The sequence below is a fragment of the Lynx rufus genome, unplaced genomic scaffold (assembly GCF_022079265.1).
Source record: "Lynx rufus isolate CCGP_SWC_20201006 ecotype Redwood Valley unplaced genomic scaffold, mLynRuf1.p SCAF_27, whole genome shotgun sequence".
Lineage (NCBI taxonomy): Eukaryota > Metazoa > Chordata > Mammalia > Carnivora > Felidae > Lynx > Lynx rufus.
Genome location: NW_025814842.1, coordinates 9202622 through 9218338, shown reverse-complemented (window position 1 = coordinate 9218338; position 15717 = coordinate 9202622). Strand labels below are relative to the sequence as shown.

The window sequence follows — 15717 nt, the reverse complement described above, 5'->3', positions numbered from 1 at the left end:
AAAGAGCCCCAGGGCAACATGGGTGGCTCCATCGGTTAAACCCCCCACTCTTGATTTCGACTCAGGTCATGATCTCATGGTTCGTGAGATCGAGCTCCATGTCGGGTTTCATGCTGAGTGTGGAGCCTGCTTGGGATTCTTTCTGTCCCTCTCTCTCTCTCTCTCTCTCTCTGCCTCTCTCCCCACTCACTTTCTCTCAAAATAATAAAACAAATATTAAAAAAGAAAGAAAGAAAGGAAGGAAGGAAGGAAGGAAGGAAGGTAGGAAGGAAGGAAGGTAGGAAGGAAGGAAGGAAGGTAGGAAGGAAGGACCGACCCACCGCAGAGGCCAAGACAAGGAAAGGTACTCTCCAGGTTCCTAAGAAGAGATCCAGCTGAGAAAGTGAAAACACCTCATCTGCAGGAGCTGGGGGGTCCTAAAAACCACCTGTGCCCCATTTCTGCCACAGCAGGACAGGAGGTGGTTAACCTAATGCTGGATAGGAGAAAAGTAGCAACAGTCCAGGGACGAGCAGCACTCATGGAAAGCCTGAGAAGGAGGGCACAGAGCTGGGGGTAGGGAACTGCTCATGACTCACACTAGATGGGGACATGTCAGCCACAGACACAGCAAGGACAAAGGCCCGTGGCCACAGGCCACACAGGTGAGCTACACCTCACCAGGAGGGCAGGAGAGATGGACCCCTGCTTCTAGGATGTGTGATGGAGGCTCCACCCACAAACAGATTTCCTTGGAGGGGGTGGGGAGGTGCGTGCTTAACAGTAGGAAGGGGAAAGGGATCGTGAGAGAAACCTCGAAATGGTCTTTTACCCCAAAGACTGCGTTCACCTGAAAGATGCCATTTTAAAGGAGAAAAGAGCCTTGACTGGGCAAGGTGTAGATATACGTGTGCGTGCGGTTTGAGGTCTTGCTGTGTTGTTTTGTGGTTGTGGTTTCCTAAGGAGTGAGAATGGGGGTCCCGTGGCAAGGTGAGGTCAGCTATAGAACGTGGAGGGGGTTATCTTTATTGACAACCATTTCCTATGGCTTTAGGGTTCAGCCCGCAATCTTAGGATTGCAGACTGGAACCCAACAAGATAAGCTTGGGGGAATAGGGCACAATTTCCTGACTAAGGACCTCCAGGAAGACTGGTTTTATTAAAGGTGGAAACCTGGCGCCACCTAGTGACCACTGTGGTGTGAATGCCCCGGGGCCATGGAAACACCCACACCTATTTGCAGCTGAACCAGAAGAAACAGCCTCTGTGCCCCTACCCCTCACTCTCTGCCCTTCCCTGCTCACGCGTGCTCTCTCTCTCAAAATAAATAAACATTAAAAAAAATAATAAAGGTTGAGGGGCGCCTGGGTGGCTCAGTCTGTTGAGCATCTGACTCTTGATTTCAGTCAGGCCATGATCTCACAGTTTGTGAGTTCAAGCCCCGCATAGGGCTCTGCACTGGCAGCACAGAGCCTGCTTGGGATTCTCTCTCCCTCTGCCCCTCCCCTGCTTGCTCTCTATCTCTCTCTCAAAATAAATAAAAAATGAACTTTAAAATAAATTTTAAAAAAATAAATAAAGGTTGAGTCTGATTCTCCATCCCTTCAGAGTAAGCTGCACTTAGTGACTTCCTTCTAATGAACAGAATGTGGCAGAAGTGACCTTGGAAGTCTCAGGAGTCAGTCATAAAAGGCATGTGCCTTTCCTTTGCTGTCTGTCTCTCCTTCTTGAATGGCCCACTCTGGGGGAAACCAGCTGCCATGTCGCAAGGCCACGCAAGCGGTCCTATGGAGAGGTCTAGGTGGCGCAAAACGAATAGCCTCCTGGCCCTACCTGTGTGAGACACCTCAGATGCACATCGTCCTGGCCCAGCGACACCTTCAGATGACAGCGACCCTGGCCAGCATCTCGACTGCGATCTCGGGAGAGACCCGTGCCAGAACCTGGTACTGGTTAATTAATTAACCTTTGCTGCATTAAGCTACCAAATTGGGGGCTAACTCGTTATGTGGGAATAAATAACTCAACATGTGTGGGACCCTGAGTGAGTTACTGCACTTACCTTTCTGGGCCTCAATTTCCCCTTCTATAAAATGGGGGATGTTACCTATTAGGAGACCATTCTCCGTAGCTTCTCACGTTTCTACGTGTCCTTTGAGCAAAGGTACTGGCTTTTCAAGAACATCCGTATATCAAACGGCTTTGGAAGACAGATGGCTTCTCCCTCCAGAGTCGGGGCGGGCAGGCTTTGTGCCCATTATCAAAGATTCAGGCCCCTGAGCTCAGAGTTCTCCTGGAACACAAGCCACCATGTAGGTGGCTATTACCCGGCCCTCCCTCCTGGCACCCTGTGAGAGTCGGGGCTTGGGCACCAGCGTAGAGAATGGGAACATTCTGGTCACTTTCACTGCTCTGAGTCATGAAGTCCGTCGACTCGGACTCAGGAGCCTCAGGTCTTCTGCCAGCACCCGTGACACTGTGGCAGCCTCGCCTGTCGTCTTGTGAGGAAGGGAAAACCTGAGCCAGACCCACCCCCGTTCTTGACGGGCCCATTTCTCACAGGGATGTTCTGCGGACTGCAGGCGTCGACCCGGGGAGAGCCTTTGGTATGGTTCCCAGTACGCGGCAGAAGTTATTCCCTAACTGTCAAGACCTACCCGGCCCGTCGTCACAGTTGTCACCTTCTTCCTCTTTTAAGACGATCTCCAGGGTACTGGTGTTGTGGTCATACACCACGCAGTACCTCACGCACTCCAGATCCACAGACTCCGGGAGAAGATACTCGCTCGCCTTCTACAGAAACCACAAGACAGGTGTGTGGGCAGGTGGGTTCGGTTGAGCAAACACCCCCTGCACACCAGCACCGGAGGTCAGACCGTGCCCGTTCCCCTGACTACACCCACAGGCATGGAAGCACCGAGAAGGGACCGGAGAGATTGCAGAGCTCCAAGCGCCTCCCGCACCCACGTGCCCTGCTGTGAATAGCTGACCACAGCTGAGCGGACCAGAGACAGCGCCCGACCGAAGAAGTGCTGGTCCACTGACCGGCCCGCAGCCCGCTAGGCTGCCTGGCACGCTTGCCATCGAAGTGACCCTGGCCAGGCTGATGACACCCTCTCTGGGGGACGGTCATTGGCAGTGGTGGCCAAATCCAAAATCTGCCATAGAAAGGGCAGTAAGCAGAGAGCTTGGATAAGCAGGTCACGAGCAAGTGGCTATAACGGGGCCAACTGTACGCTCGAGTGTAAGCTCTCAGAGTGGGAACTTCTGCCTTTTTGTGGTTGCAGATGTACCCTGATTCTAGAACAGTGCCCGGCCTGTGGCTATAAATCCAGTCAGAGAGAGGAAAGGGCAAACAGGAACCAGGATGTCATGAGTAGTCGGGGCCGCTGAGTCGCCAGGGTGGTGGACAACGGACGCAGGAACAATGCCCAGGATGCCAAAGGGTGTTCCAGAGCTCAAGGCGGCCTGGCTGGGCACCGGCTGAGAAGTTAGTCTTCACTCGTTCATAGCACTCCCCCAAGGCCCCCACTGCTTAAGGGATCCCGAGCCTGCCTCTGTCCCTTGGGACCTGGTCTGACTGACAAAGATGGCCAGACGGAGGACCTGCCGGTGGAACAGGGCGAGTGTACGTCGACTCTACCTGAAGGCAGTCAGGCAAAGCCCGTGGAGGGACAGACCAGGAAGTTGTCTGGGACTGAGAGGGGAGGAATCACATTTGTCTGGAGGCACCAGGAGAGCGAGCGAGTGCTCAGGGGACCAGCAGGGTTTGGACAGCTAATGAGGGGAGGGGGTTTCCGGAGATGGAGAAGACACGAGCAAAGGGGAAGGAGAGGAGAGCCCACGGAGGCCGGAGCAGGCGGGAGAGCAGGAGAGATGTGGCTGGACATTCATGTGCCCTTTCACTTAAGTATTCACTGAGGATGCACTCTGCACGTACCCCGTGTGAGGTTCTGGAATACAGAGGTTCAAAAAGGCAAAGGGAAAGAGCCGTGTCAGCCTGGAAGACTCAGAAAGGCCATGGAGGGCAGGGAGGTTTGGCGATGGGACTGCAAGGGTGAGGGGAAATTTGCCAGATGGACAAGGGAGGGGGGGATGTTCCAGGCAGAAGGAACAGCTTCCAGGTGTTTCATTTTAGTCAACAAACAAGTGTTGAGTTCATCCCAGATGCCAGGGACCAGACTGAGCATCTGGGACACAGTGATTAGCAAAGCTGGCACATACATACCTGTGCTCCCAGCAAAAGTTCTGGAAGCAGTGTGCTCAGGGGGCCATGAGAACTGGATTTCCTAGATTAAGAGACTGTGTTATGGGTGCCTGGTGGCTCAGTTGGTTAAGTGTCCCTGTTCGGCTCAGGTCATGATCTCATGGCTTGTCAGTTTGAACCCTGCGTCAGACTCTGTGGTGACCACTCAGAGCCTGGAGCCTGCTTCAGATTCTGTGTCTCCCTCTCTCTCTGCTCCTCCCTCACTCACACTCTGTCTCTGTCTCTCTCTCAAAAATAAATAAGCATTAAAAAAAAAAAAGTTTCTGGGGTGCCTGGGTGGCTCAGTTGGTTAAGCATCTGACTTCAGCTCAGGTCACAATCTCGTGGTTTGTGAGTTCGAGCCCCACGTTGGACTCTGTGCTGACAGCTCGGAGCCTGGAACCTGCTTCCGATTCTGTGTGTGTATCTCTCTGCCCCTCCCCAACTCATGCTCTGTCTCTCTCCAGCTCTTAAAAATGAATAAATGTTAAAAATATTTTTTTAATGAAAAAAATTTAAAAAATTTTTAAATAATAAAAATTTAAAAAAAGACACTGTTGGTTGTCAACACCACTAATTTGATCACCATTGCCGTCAGGAGTGAACATCCAAGGAAGGATTTACTGGCATCTAACACATCCGGCAGGGGTGGGGAGCAACTGATCCCCAGGAAAACCTGAACCAGGGCTCTGAACCCCAGACCTCCCCCTCAGGTGCTCCTCTCCACTCCCCCTGCACACAGACCTCACCTTCTCAGACAACGTGCTCCTGAGGCCTGTGACACAGCCACCAGTGATGCCCAGACGCCCACCCCCCAAAACTCAACTGCTCAATAGAGGAGGAGCCTGCTTCTCCGATCACAACTCCATTTTGCTCTTTTCATCCTAGGCCCATGGCCAATCACTGAGGCCTGGATCTGAATACTAGTTTAGGGCCTATCACCAGACACCCGTGATTTGGGCAGGAAGAGTTCCCCTCAAAAAAGGGTGGGGGTGCTGCAACAGAAAAGGAACAGATATCACCACATCCACTTTTCGGGGGAAAAGATACTGCCACATTAAAGTGGAAATCCACTGTAGGACACATTCCAATTTCCGCAGTGTTAAAATATGGGGGACTTATGTGCGTCTGAGAACCAAGGAAACGCGGGAGGGCAAGGTCATTGGGGGACCGGGTGAGAGTAGAAGCCTGTGTGCCCAGCGAGGGGCTGGAGGGGGAGGCCACGAGCACCGAGTTGGGGGCCGTGTGTCCTGCTGGGGCTGCTGGTTAGAAAGTTGGGGAGGGGAGCCGAGAGGCGTCAGCCTGGCTGAGGCCCAGAGGAGGTCTCTTTCAGACCCAGGAAGCTGCCAGAGTCAAAAGAATACGCAAATCTGAGAGTGGAGCCATACATCATCCCGAAAGAGCTCTGGACAGGCTGCAGAAGGCAGAGAATATTCTGAAATGGGGACTAAGAGCTAGAGTATGGAGCCAGAGAAGTGACAACCCCAGGAAGAAAAAAAAAAGCAGATACTGATGGGTAGGGGTGGGGAGAGGAGGGTGTTAGGTCGCCAGCTTACGCTGCAGTCAAATGCTCTACTGCTGAGCTACACTCCCAAGCAGTGAGCTCAACCCGGAAAAATGCCCGAGGCAGGGCCCACTCTGGCGAAGTACAGGGCACAGGGCCAGAGACGGAGTAGACACCCGCAGGGCGGCAGTGGGAAGGGGAGGGGATAGTTTCTCCAGACAAAATTTTACAGGTATAACTGACAGCCCAGGTAATCACGGATGGGTAGTCGAAACTGGAAGCCTGGGTGAGATCTCTGAACGAGAAGGTACACGGACAGATCTGAGGGAGACCCAGGACAAACCAGTGGTTGTCTTCACACAGCAGCTGGCAAAAATGAAGCTGAACCAGGCAGACAGAGGAGACACCAGGGAAAGAAGGAACGAACTTGGAAGTCAAGGGTGGAGGATGTGGTCGGGATGACGGAGGACAGAGACGGATCCTGAGTGAAGGCCCGCCCCACATTCTGACTCTGCCGGTATACCTTCTCCACTCGACGGGCTGTAATCACGTGGCTCTCGTCATACTCCCATTTGGAACGCACATCTGGAAAGGAAAAGTATTTTTTTTTAATGTTTGTTTTTGAGAGAGAGCACACACGTGCAGGGGAAGGAGAGTGGCAGAGGGAGAGGGGGACAGAAGATCTGAAGCAGCCTCTACACTGTCAGCAGGGAGCCCGACACCCACAAAACGTGAGATCATGACCTGAGCTGAAGTCGGACACTTAACCAACTGAGCCACCCAGGTGCCCGGAAAGGAAAAAGTCTTTTTTTTTTTTTTAACATTTATTTATTTTTGAGAGAGACAGTGTGCATGCACAAGCAGGGGAGGAGCAGAGAGAGAGAGAGAGAGAGAGAGAGAGAGAGAGAATCTTAAGCAGTCTCTACACTGTCAGTGCACAGCGTGATGCCAGACACAAACTCACGAACCATGAGATCAGGACCTGAGCCAAAATCAAGGGTCAGATGTTCAACCGACTCAGCCACCCAGGCACCCCATGAAAAGTATTCTCTTTAAATGTTTATTTATATTTGAGAGAGACAGACAGACAGAGCTTGAGCCGGGGAGGGGCAGAGAGACAAAGACAGAATCCAAAGCAGGCTCTATGCTGTGGAGCTGTATGTCAGCACAGAGCCCAACGCAGGGCTCGAACACGAGCAGTGAGATCATGATCTGAGCCGAAGTCGGACGCTTAACCGACCGAGCCACCAAGGGGCCCCAGGAAAAGTGTTTTTTAATAACTGTATTTGCATATGACCAAACTACTTAGAGTACTTGCACCATCTGCAACGTGTGTTTGTTTGGACAGTGAGGTGACAGGAATTGTAGTTCCTCTATTCCAGGCTGCCTGCATGCCTCTCCTGCCCCATCAGACTCACACTCACACAGCCCCTTAAGCAATGAGCCTTGGTATCTTTGATTTAGGGGAAGTTTTCTCTGAGGTCCAAAAAAGTGGGAAGGGGGAAAATCAAAGCCAGAGTGAGCTCATCCCAAACGCTCCATGGAATTTGAGACCCAAATTCAGACTCTAAAACCTACGAACTGAGGTTCTAAATGTCCCTGCAGAAGGTATGACACTGATGCCCTCAAAGTTGGGAGGAATGTGGAACAGGAACGGAGTCTTATGTATAAATTCTAAGAAGGACTGTTATCCAAAACATCATTTTTTAAGATATTATTTTTTTAAGTTTATGTATTTTGAGAGAGAGAACACACATGAGCAGGAGAGGGGGAGAGAGGCAGAGAGAGACAGAGACAGAAAGAGAATCTAAGCAGGCTCCGCACTGTCAGTGCAGAGCCTGACACAGGGCTCAAATTCATGACGTAAGATCATGACCTGAGCCAAAATCAAGAGTCAGCTGCCTAACCGACTGAGCCACCCAGGTGCCCCTAAAATATCCTTTAAGTAATCTCTACATCCAACATGGGGCTCAAACTCACAAACCCAAGATCATGAGTCGTTTGCTCTATTGACTGAGACAGCCAGGACCCCCCCAAAACATGATTCTTAAATTCAACAACAAACAACCCAATTTAAAAATGGGCAAAAGATATGAACAGACACAGCACACCAAAGGAGATGTGCAGGTGGCAAATAAACATAGAAAAAGATGCTCCACATCATGTCAAAGGAATGCAAATTGAAACAGTGAGATACCCCTACATGCCTATTTGTCTATTTGAGTGTCAAAAACCTGGGGCGCCTGGGTGGTTCAGCCGATTAAGCGTCCGACTTTGGTTCAGGTCATGATCTCACGGCTTGTAAGTTCAAGCCCCGTGTTAGGCTCTGTGCTGACAGCTCAGAGCCTGCAGCCTGCTTCAGATACTGTGTCTTCCTCTCTCTCTGCCCCTCCCCCACTTGTGCTCTGTTTCTCTCTCTCTCTCTCTCTCTCTCTCTCAAAAATAAACATTAAAAAAAAAATCCAAAACACAGACAGCACCAAATGCTGGTGGAAACCAGAACGGTCCTTCACTTTGGAAGACAGTTTGAAGTTTCTAACAAAACTAAACATACTCTCACCAGCTAATGGTGCTCCTTGGTATTTACCCAAATTAGTTAAAAGTTTATAACCACAAATGTTTATAGCAGCTTTTTCATAACTGCCAGAAGTTGAAAGCAAAGATTTCCTTAAATAGGTGAATGGATATAGGGGTATATCCAGACAATGGAACACTATTGGGCATGCGTGCCTGCACGTATACACACACACACACACACACACACACACACACACACACAGCTATCAAATCTGGAAGAGACATGGAGGAAAGTTAAATGCATGTAGAGGTGAAAGAAGCCAGTCCGAAAAGGCTATATATCGTATGGTCCCAAGTATAGGACATCCCTGAAAACACACAACTGTGTAGACCATAAAAAGATTAGTGGTTGCCAGGGGTCAGTGGGGAGGGAGGGATGAATACACAGAGCACTCAGGATTTCTAGGGCAGTGAAATGCAGGATCCTGTAATGATGCACATATGTCATCCATTTGCCAAAGCCCAGAGAATGTACGACACTAAATGTAAACTCTGGGCTTTAGGTGATAACAGAATATCAATGTAGCTTCATCAGTAATAACACACACACCACTCTGGTGGGGGATGAGGACAGTTGGAGAGGCTGTGTTTAGGTGGGGAACGGGGAATTTAGGAAATCTCTACTTTTTAAAATGTTTACTTGAGGCGCGCCTGGGTGGCTCAGTCGATTGGGAGTCTGACTTCGGCTCAGGTCTTGATCTAATGACTCATGAGTTCAAGCCCCGCATTGGGCTCTGTGCTGACAGCTCAGAACATGGAGCCTGCTTCAGATTCTGTGTCTGCCTCTCTCTCTGCCCCTCCTCTGCTCATGCTCTCTCTCTCTCTCTCTCAAAAATAAAGATTAAATATATATATATATATACATATATATATATTTAAAAAAAGATTTGCAAGACCTTAAAAATAAAATGTTCGAGAGAGCACATGCACATGAGAGGCAAAGAGAGAGGGAGAGAAAGAATCTGAAGCAGGCTCCGCCCTGCCAGCACACAGCCCTACTGGGTGCGATCCCACAAACTGTGAGATCAGCACCTGAGCTGCGGTCAGGAGTTGGACGCTTAACTGACTGAGCCCCCCAGGCGCCCCAAGAAATCTCTACTTTCTGCCCAATTTTGCTATGAACTTAAAACTACTCTAAAAGTATTTTTTTAAAAAGACATAAGAGGGGGAGGTTTCTGGGTGAGTCAGTCGGTTGAGCGTCTGACTCTTGATTTTGTCTCCAGTCACGATCCCAGGGTTGTGTGTTTGAGCCCCGTGTTGGGCTCCGAGCTGAGCCGAGCCTGGACCTGCTTGGGATTCTCTGGCTCTCCCTCTGCCCCTCTCCCCACCTTGTGCGCGCCCGCTCTAAAATTTAAAAAAAAAAAAAAAAAAAAAGGACATAAGAAAGCACAAACCAAAAAATACAGGTAAACCTAATTATATTAAAATTAAGAACTTCTTTTTTCATCAAAATACAACATTAAGAAGGTGAAAGGGCAAGCCACAGAGTGAGAAAAAAGATCTGTGATACAAATAACAAAAGACTTGTAGCCAGAGTTTATAAAGAGCTTGTGAGTCCATGAGTGAAGACATAAAACAAAACATCTCAGACATGTGACCATATCTTTATTTAAATAAAGGCCACATCCCTAGGCTGACCCCAGCCTCCCTTAAAGCACCTTCCTGAGAAAACTCAAAGTTACCAAAAGAACTTTCTGTTTGCCCAGCCAACACCTGAAGGTAGGGCCCCTGTCTCCCAGCCTCTGGGGAAGGGTAGGAATCTAACTTTGATAAGCTCCAGTCAGCAAACCCAGATGGATTTCACAGGGATCACACCCCCTCCGCTTCTTGTAATTTTTCACTTTCCCCAGTCCCCTGAGCCCCACATTCCCTCTCCCTCTCCACCTGCCTCCCTCACTCCCTTAAATCACCCAGTGACCTCTGTGCAATCCAAAGCAGAGTTCAGTTCACACTGGACTCCTTCCTATTGCAACAGTATATTATTGATTAAAATCTGTCCTTGCCTCTTGAACTAGGGTCTGGCTTTGTTTACCTGTGGTGCTGTGCAAGCAACAAAAATGAATCAAGTACATGTAGCTAATGTAACATTGCTAGGGAATTTTGTGTTTTTTTTTTTTTGTTTTTTTTTTTGTTTTTTTTTTTTTTTAGAGAGAATGCACGGGAGCGGGGAAAAAGGAGCAGAGGGAAAGAGAAAATCTTAAGCAGGCTCCACATCCAGTGCGGAACCCACCGCGGGGCTTGATCCCAAGACTGTGAGATCACGACCTGAGCCCAAATCAAGAGTTGGACGCTCAAAAGACTGAGCCACACAGGCGTCCCAGGAGTGAATCTTAACAATATAAACTTGAGCAAAAGAAGTCAGATACACGGTCTGTATGGTTTAAAAACAAGCAAAACTAAGCAAACTGTAAGCTCATTTCACTCATTAATATAGATGTGAAAATCAGAAATCACAATAAGCCAAATCTAACAGCGTGCACACGCTATGTGATGATGGAGTAGGAACTATGTAATACTAGAAAATCACATTAAGGTATTAAAGGGGCGCCTGGGTGGTTCAGTCAGTTAAGCGTCTGACTTTAGCTCGGGTCATGATCTCGCGGTTCGTGGGTCCCAGCCCCGCGTTGGGCTCTGTGCTGACAGCTCAGAGCCTAGAGCCTGCTTCAGATTCTGTGTCTCCTTCTCTCTCTCTGCCCCTTGGCTGCTCTCTCTCTCTCTCTCTCTCTCTCTCTCTCTCTCTCTCAAAAATAAATAAATATTTTTTTAATATTTTAATTGAAAAAATATTGTAATATTGTGACCAATCACTGTGGAAAAATAAATGCTATTTTCCCACTATGCAGCTTTATAACAAACATACCCCTGAGCCTTATCCCACAGTCTGGTTTCAATGTTTCCAGTTTGCAAACTGTCTTTTCTGTGTGTATACAATAAATGTTTACTCGTTATTACTTCAGTGATTCACTGGTTTTGCTTTGGCTGTTTGGAACTCTGGCAACAAAAGTTTCAATTCATGTCATGAAAAAAGTCTGTAGTAAGAACTTCTTTAACCCGTTGGGGAAATTTACTAAATAGCTACAGCAAATATCATAGCAAATTGGTAAAGGCAGAAAAAAGACAAAACGCTCAGTCACCGTCCCTTGTAACACCAAACGGGAGAGCCAAGGGCACAGCAATGCAGTGAGATAAGGGGGGAAAAAAAGTAAAATGTATAAGAATTTAAAAGGAAGAAATCAAACTGCCATTATACATAGATAAATATGGTGGTCTACATAGAAAATCCAACACAGGGGCGCCTGGGTGTCTCAGTCGGCTAAGCCTCTGACTCTTGGGTTTCGGCTCAGGTCACGGTCTTGGGATTTAAGTTCAAGCCCCATGTCAGGCTCTGCACTGACAGCGTGGAGCCTGCTTAGGATTCATTCTCTCTCTCTCTCTCTCTCTCTCTCTCTCTCTCTCTCTCTCTCCTCTCTGCCCCTCCTCTTTCTCTCTCTCTCAAAATAAACTTAAAAAGAAAGAAAATCTAACAGAACCGGAAATAATTAGGATTAACAGGATAGCACATCAAGATTGCTAGATACAACATAGACGCACACAGGCATATATCTAAAACAATGGGCTGTAAAAGCCGGGGTGGGGGGTGGTGGTGGATAACATTTCAAAAGAGAAAAGACTTGTGGAAATACCTAATGATCCAAGGGTCTACCAGAACTCACAAATCAGTAACAGAGACTAAAGAAATGGATGTGCAGGGGCTCCTGGGGGGCTCAGTCGGTTAAGCGTCTGCCTTCGGCTCAGGTCATGATCTCCCGCGACGGGCTCTGTGCTGACAGCTCAGAGCCTAGAGCCTGAGCCTTCATATTCTATGTCTCCCTCTCTCTCTGCCCCTCCCCCACTCACACTGTCTGTCTGTCTGTCTGTCTCTCTCATAAAACAGCCAATGTAGGAAGTGTGCCCTTGGGAAGAATGCAGCAGTGCACTTGAAGCAAAGCGTCAGTGCCCAGGAGGCAATTAAGATCCCCGCACTTGGAGATCCAAGAGGCTTTCTGCCTGTGTTTGCATCTATAATCGTGGTCACCAGGAGCAGTGAGGAAGGGAGACGGTCTGCTCTCTGCAGAGGCCAAACATCAGGCTCTCGTCCTGCAAACCCAAACAACAGATGCATGCTGGGAACACAAGTGGCTATTGGGAAACAGGTCTTCTCTTCTTTCCAGGTTTTTCTTCCCCTTAAACATATGACATTTCTAGAGGGCATGGAGAAGTCCTAGATGCCATCACTGTGAAAAGTTAGATAAATTTTTCTCTACTAGAAACATGATTTGATTATTCCTTTGGAGGGATCTTTTCAGGAAACAAAAAAATCATGCCCATGGTTAAAAAAGATCAAAAAGGGCAAAAGGAAGAGCGCCTTGTGGCTCAGAGGGTTAAGTGTCAGACTCTTGATTTTGGCTCAGGTCATGATCTCAGGGTCATGGGATCAAACCCCACGTCAGGCTCCTCACTGAGTGTGGAGCCTGCTTGGGATTCTCTTTCTCTCCCTCTCTCTGCCCCTCCCCCATTCATGCACACATGCTCACTCTCTCACTCTCAAAAATAGACACTTTAAAAAAAGACAAGGGGAGGGGCGCCTGGGTGGCTCAGTCAGTTAAGCAACCGACTTTGGCTCAGATCATGATCTCACGGTTCATGGGTTCGAGCCCCACGTCAGGCTCTGTGCTGATAGCTCGGAGCCTGGAGCCTGCTTCGGATTCTGTGTCTCCCTCTCTCTGTGTTCCTCCCCCACTTGCACTCTGTCTCTCTCTCTCTCTCTCTCAAAAATAAAGATTTAAAAAAAATTTTTTTATTTTAAAAGGACAAGGGGCGCCTAGGTGGCTCAGTCGGTTGAGCATCTGACTTCAGCTCAGGTCATGATCTCATGGTGCATGAGTTCAAGTCCTACGTTGGGCTCACTGCTGTCAGCACGGAGCCAGAATCGGATCCTCTGTCTCCCTCTCTCTCTGCCCCTCCCCCAGTTGTGCTCGCTCTCAAAAATAAACATTTAAAAAAATTATGTCAATGAAAGTATCTTAATAATATGAACATCTGGTTCAGTTGGGAGTTCTTCCATTTGACAAATGTAATGTTTATGTGGAACTGCTGGAATCTTTTATTTTCTCAGTTTTTCCCTGACTGGATAGGACCGAAGCTAGAATTTTCCCTTTCGATAAAAGGAACACAAAAAAATGAACATGTTATGATGTACAACATGAGGACTGTAGCTAACACTACTGTAGGATATGTGGGAAACTTTTTTTTTCTTCTAAGAATTTTTTTAAAAATCTCTACACCCAACATGGGGCTCAAATTCACGACCCCAAAATCAAGAGTCATGTGATCTCCCATCTGAACTGGCCAGGCACCCCTGTGGGAAAGTTCTTAAGAGTGAATCCTAAGAGTTCCCATCGTAAGGAGAAATGCTCTATTCTTTTTATTGTATTTATAAGAGATGATGGATGTTAACTAAACCTATCATGATTTCACAATATATGCAAATCAAACCATCATGCTGTATGCCTTAAACTCCTACAGTGATATATGTTGATTATTTCTCAAGAAAAGTGGGGGAAAAAAGATTTGAAAAACTGAACATGTTATTTGTAAACTGATGTTTAGTAACTAGTCATAAACTTGAAATACTAGAATATATTATAAGCCTAATTCTAGGTAGTCTTATGGATCTCTTTTAACTAATGTAAATATAAGTTCAAAAGACAGTTTCAAGATTATTTTTTAGGGGCGCCTGGGTGGCGCAGTCGGTTAAGCGTCCGACTTCAGCCAGGTCACGATCTCGCGGTCCGTGAGTTCGAGCCCCGCGTCAGGCTCTGGGCTGATGGCTCGGAGCCTGGAGCCTGTTTCCGATTCTGTGTCTCCCTCTCTCTCTGCCCCTCCCCCGTTCATGCTCTGTCTCTCTCTGTCCCAAAAATAAATAAAAAACATTGAAAAAAAAATTTAAAAAAAAAAGATTATTTTTTAATTTTTTTAAATGTTTATTCAGTTTTTTTTTTCAACGTTTATTTATTTTTGGGACAGACAGAGACAGAGCATGAACGGGGGAGGGGCAGAGAGAGAGGGAGACACAGAATCGGAAACAGGCTCCAGGCTCCGAGCCATCAGCCCAGAGCCTGACGCGGGGCTCGAACTCACGGACCGCGAGATCGTGACCTGGCTGAAGTCGGACGCTTAACCGACTGCGCCACCCAGGCGCCCCTATTCAGTTTTTAGAGAGAGAGAGACAGAGCACGAGCCGGGGAGGGGCAGAGATAGAGGGAGACACAGAATCTGAAGCAGGCTCCAGGCTCTGAGCTGTCAGCACAGAGCCCGATGCGGGGCTGGAACCCATGAACCATGAGATCATAACCTGAGCCGAAGTTGGAAGCCTAACCGACTGAGCCACCCAAGCACCGCTCAAGATGTTTTAACATGTAATTTTTTTCAATTTTAGAGAGAGAAAGAGAAACAGAGAGCAAGTGCACTAGTGGGGGAGAGGGGCAGAGGAAGAGAGACTGTTAAGCAGGTTCCACACTTAGTGCCATGGGGGCTCGATCCCACAACCCTGGGATCATGACCCAAGCTGAAATCAAGAATCGGATGCTCAACTGAGCCATCCAAGCACCCAAATAAAAAAACTTAAAAAAAAAAAAAATGTAGCTTCTTGTGAATCACACCTAAAAAAAAAAAAAAAAAAAAAAAAAAAAAAGAGGTGCTCCTGGGTAGCTCAGTCAGTTAGGTGTCCAACTCTTCATTTTGGCTCCGGTCATGATCTCACAGTTCATGGGTTTGAGCCCTGTGTCGGACTCTGCGCTGATAATGCAAAGCCTGCTTGGGTTTCTCTCTCAACCTTGCTCTCTGACCCTCCCCCACTCACATGCTGACTCTCTCAAAAAGTAAATAATCTTGGGGCGCCTGGGTGGCTCAGTCAGTTGAGTGTCCAACTTCGGCTCAGGTCATGATCTCTCGGTCCATGAGTTTGAGCCCCGCGTTGGGCTCTGTGCTGACAGCTCAGACCCTGGAGCCTGTTTCGGATTCTGTGTCTCCCTCTCTCTGACCCTCCCCTGTTCGTGCTCTGTCTCTCCCTGTCTCAAAAATAAATAAAACATTAAAAAAAATTTTTTTTAAAAGTAAAATAAAAAATTTAAAAAAAGTAAATAATCTTAAACAAAGGAAAAAAGTAGCTCTGAAAAAAAAATATTTGTGGGGTACCTGGGTGGCTCAGTCAGTTGAGCATCTGGCTCTTGATATCAACTCAGATTATGATCTCAGGTTCTTGGGATTGAACCCTGCAGTGGGCTCTGCACTGAGCATGGAGCCTGTTTAAGATTCTCTCTCTCCCCCTCTGTCCCTCTCCTCTGCTCACACATTCTCTCAGGAAAAAAAA

General features: G+C 47.9%; 1 protein-coding gene across 2 annotated transcripts in view; it reads right to left on the bottom strand.

The window, feature by feature from the left end:
• The window catches only part of STYXL1 (serine/threonine/tyrosine interacting like 1), a 73931-nt gene that overhangs the window by 39388 nt on the left and 18826 nt on the right, over nt 1-15717 (bottom strand). The window contains exons 3-4 of one of the 2 annotated variants that reach the window (XM_047089475.1): nt 6253-6314; nt 2637-2772 (exon numbers count right to left, since the gene is read on the bottom strand). In XM_047089475.1, coding sequence (XP_046945431.1) covers nt 2637-2772; nt 6253-6314 — 198 coding nt within the window. Of the gene's footprint in view, nt 1-2636; nt 2773-3024; nt 3249-6252; nt 6315-15717 lie in introns of those variants that run through there. The other variant, XM_047089474.1, reaches the window with a different exon arrangement.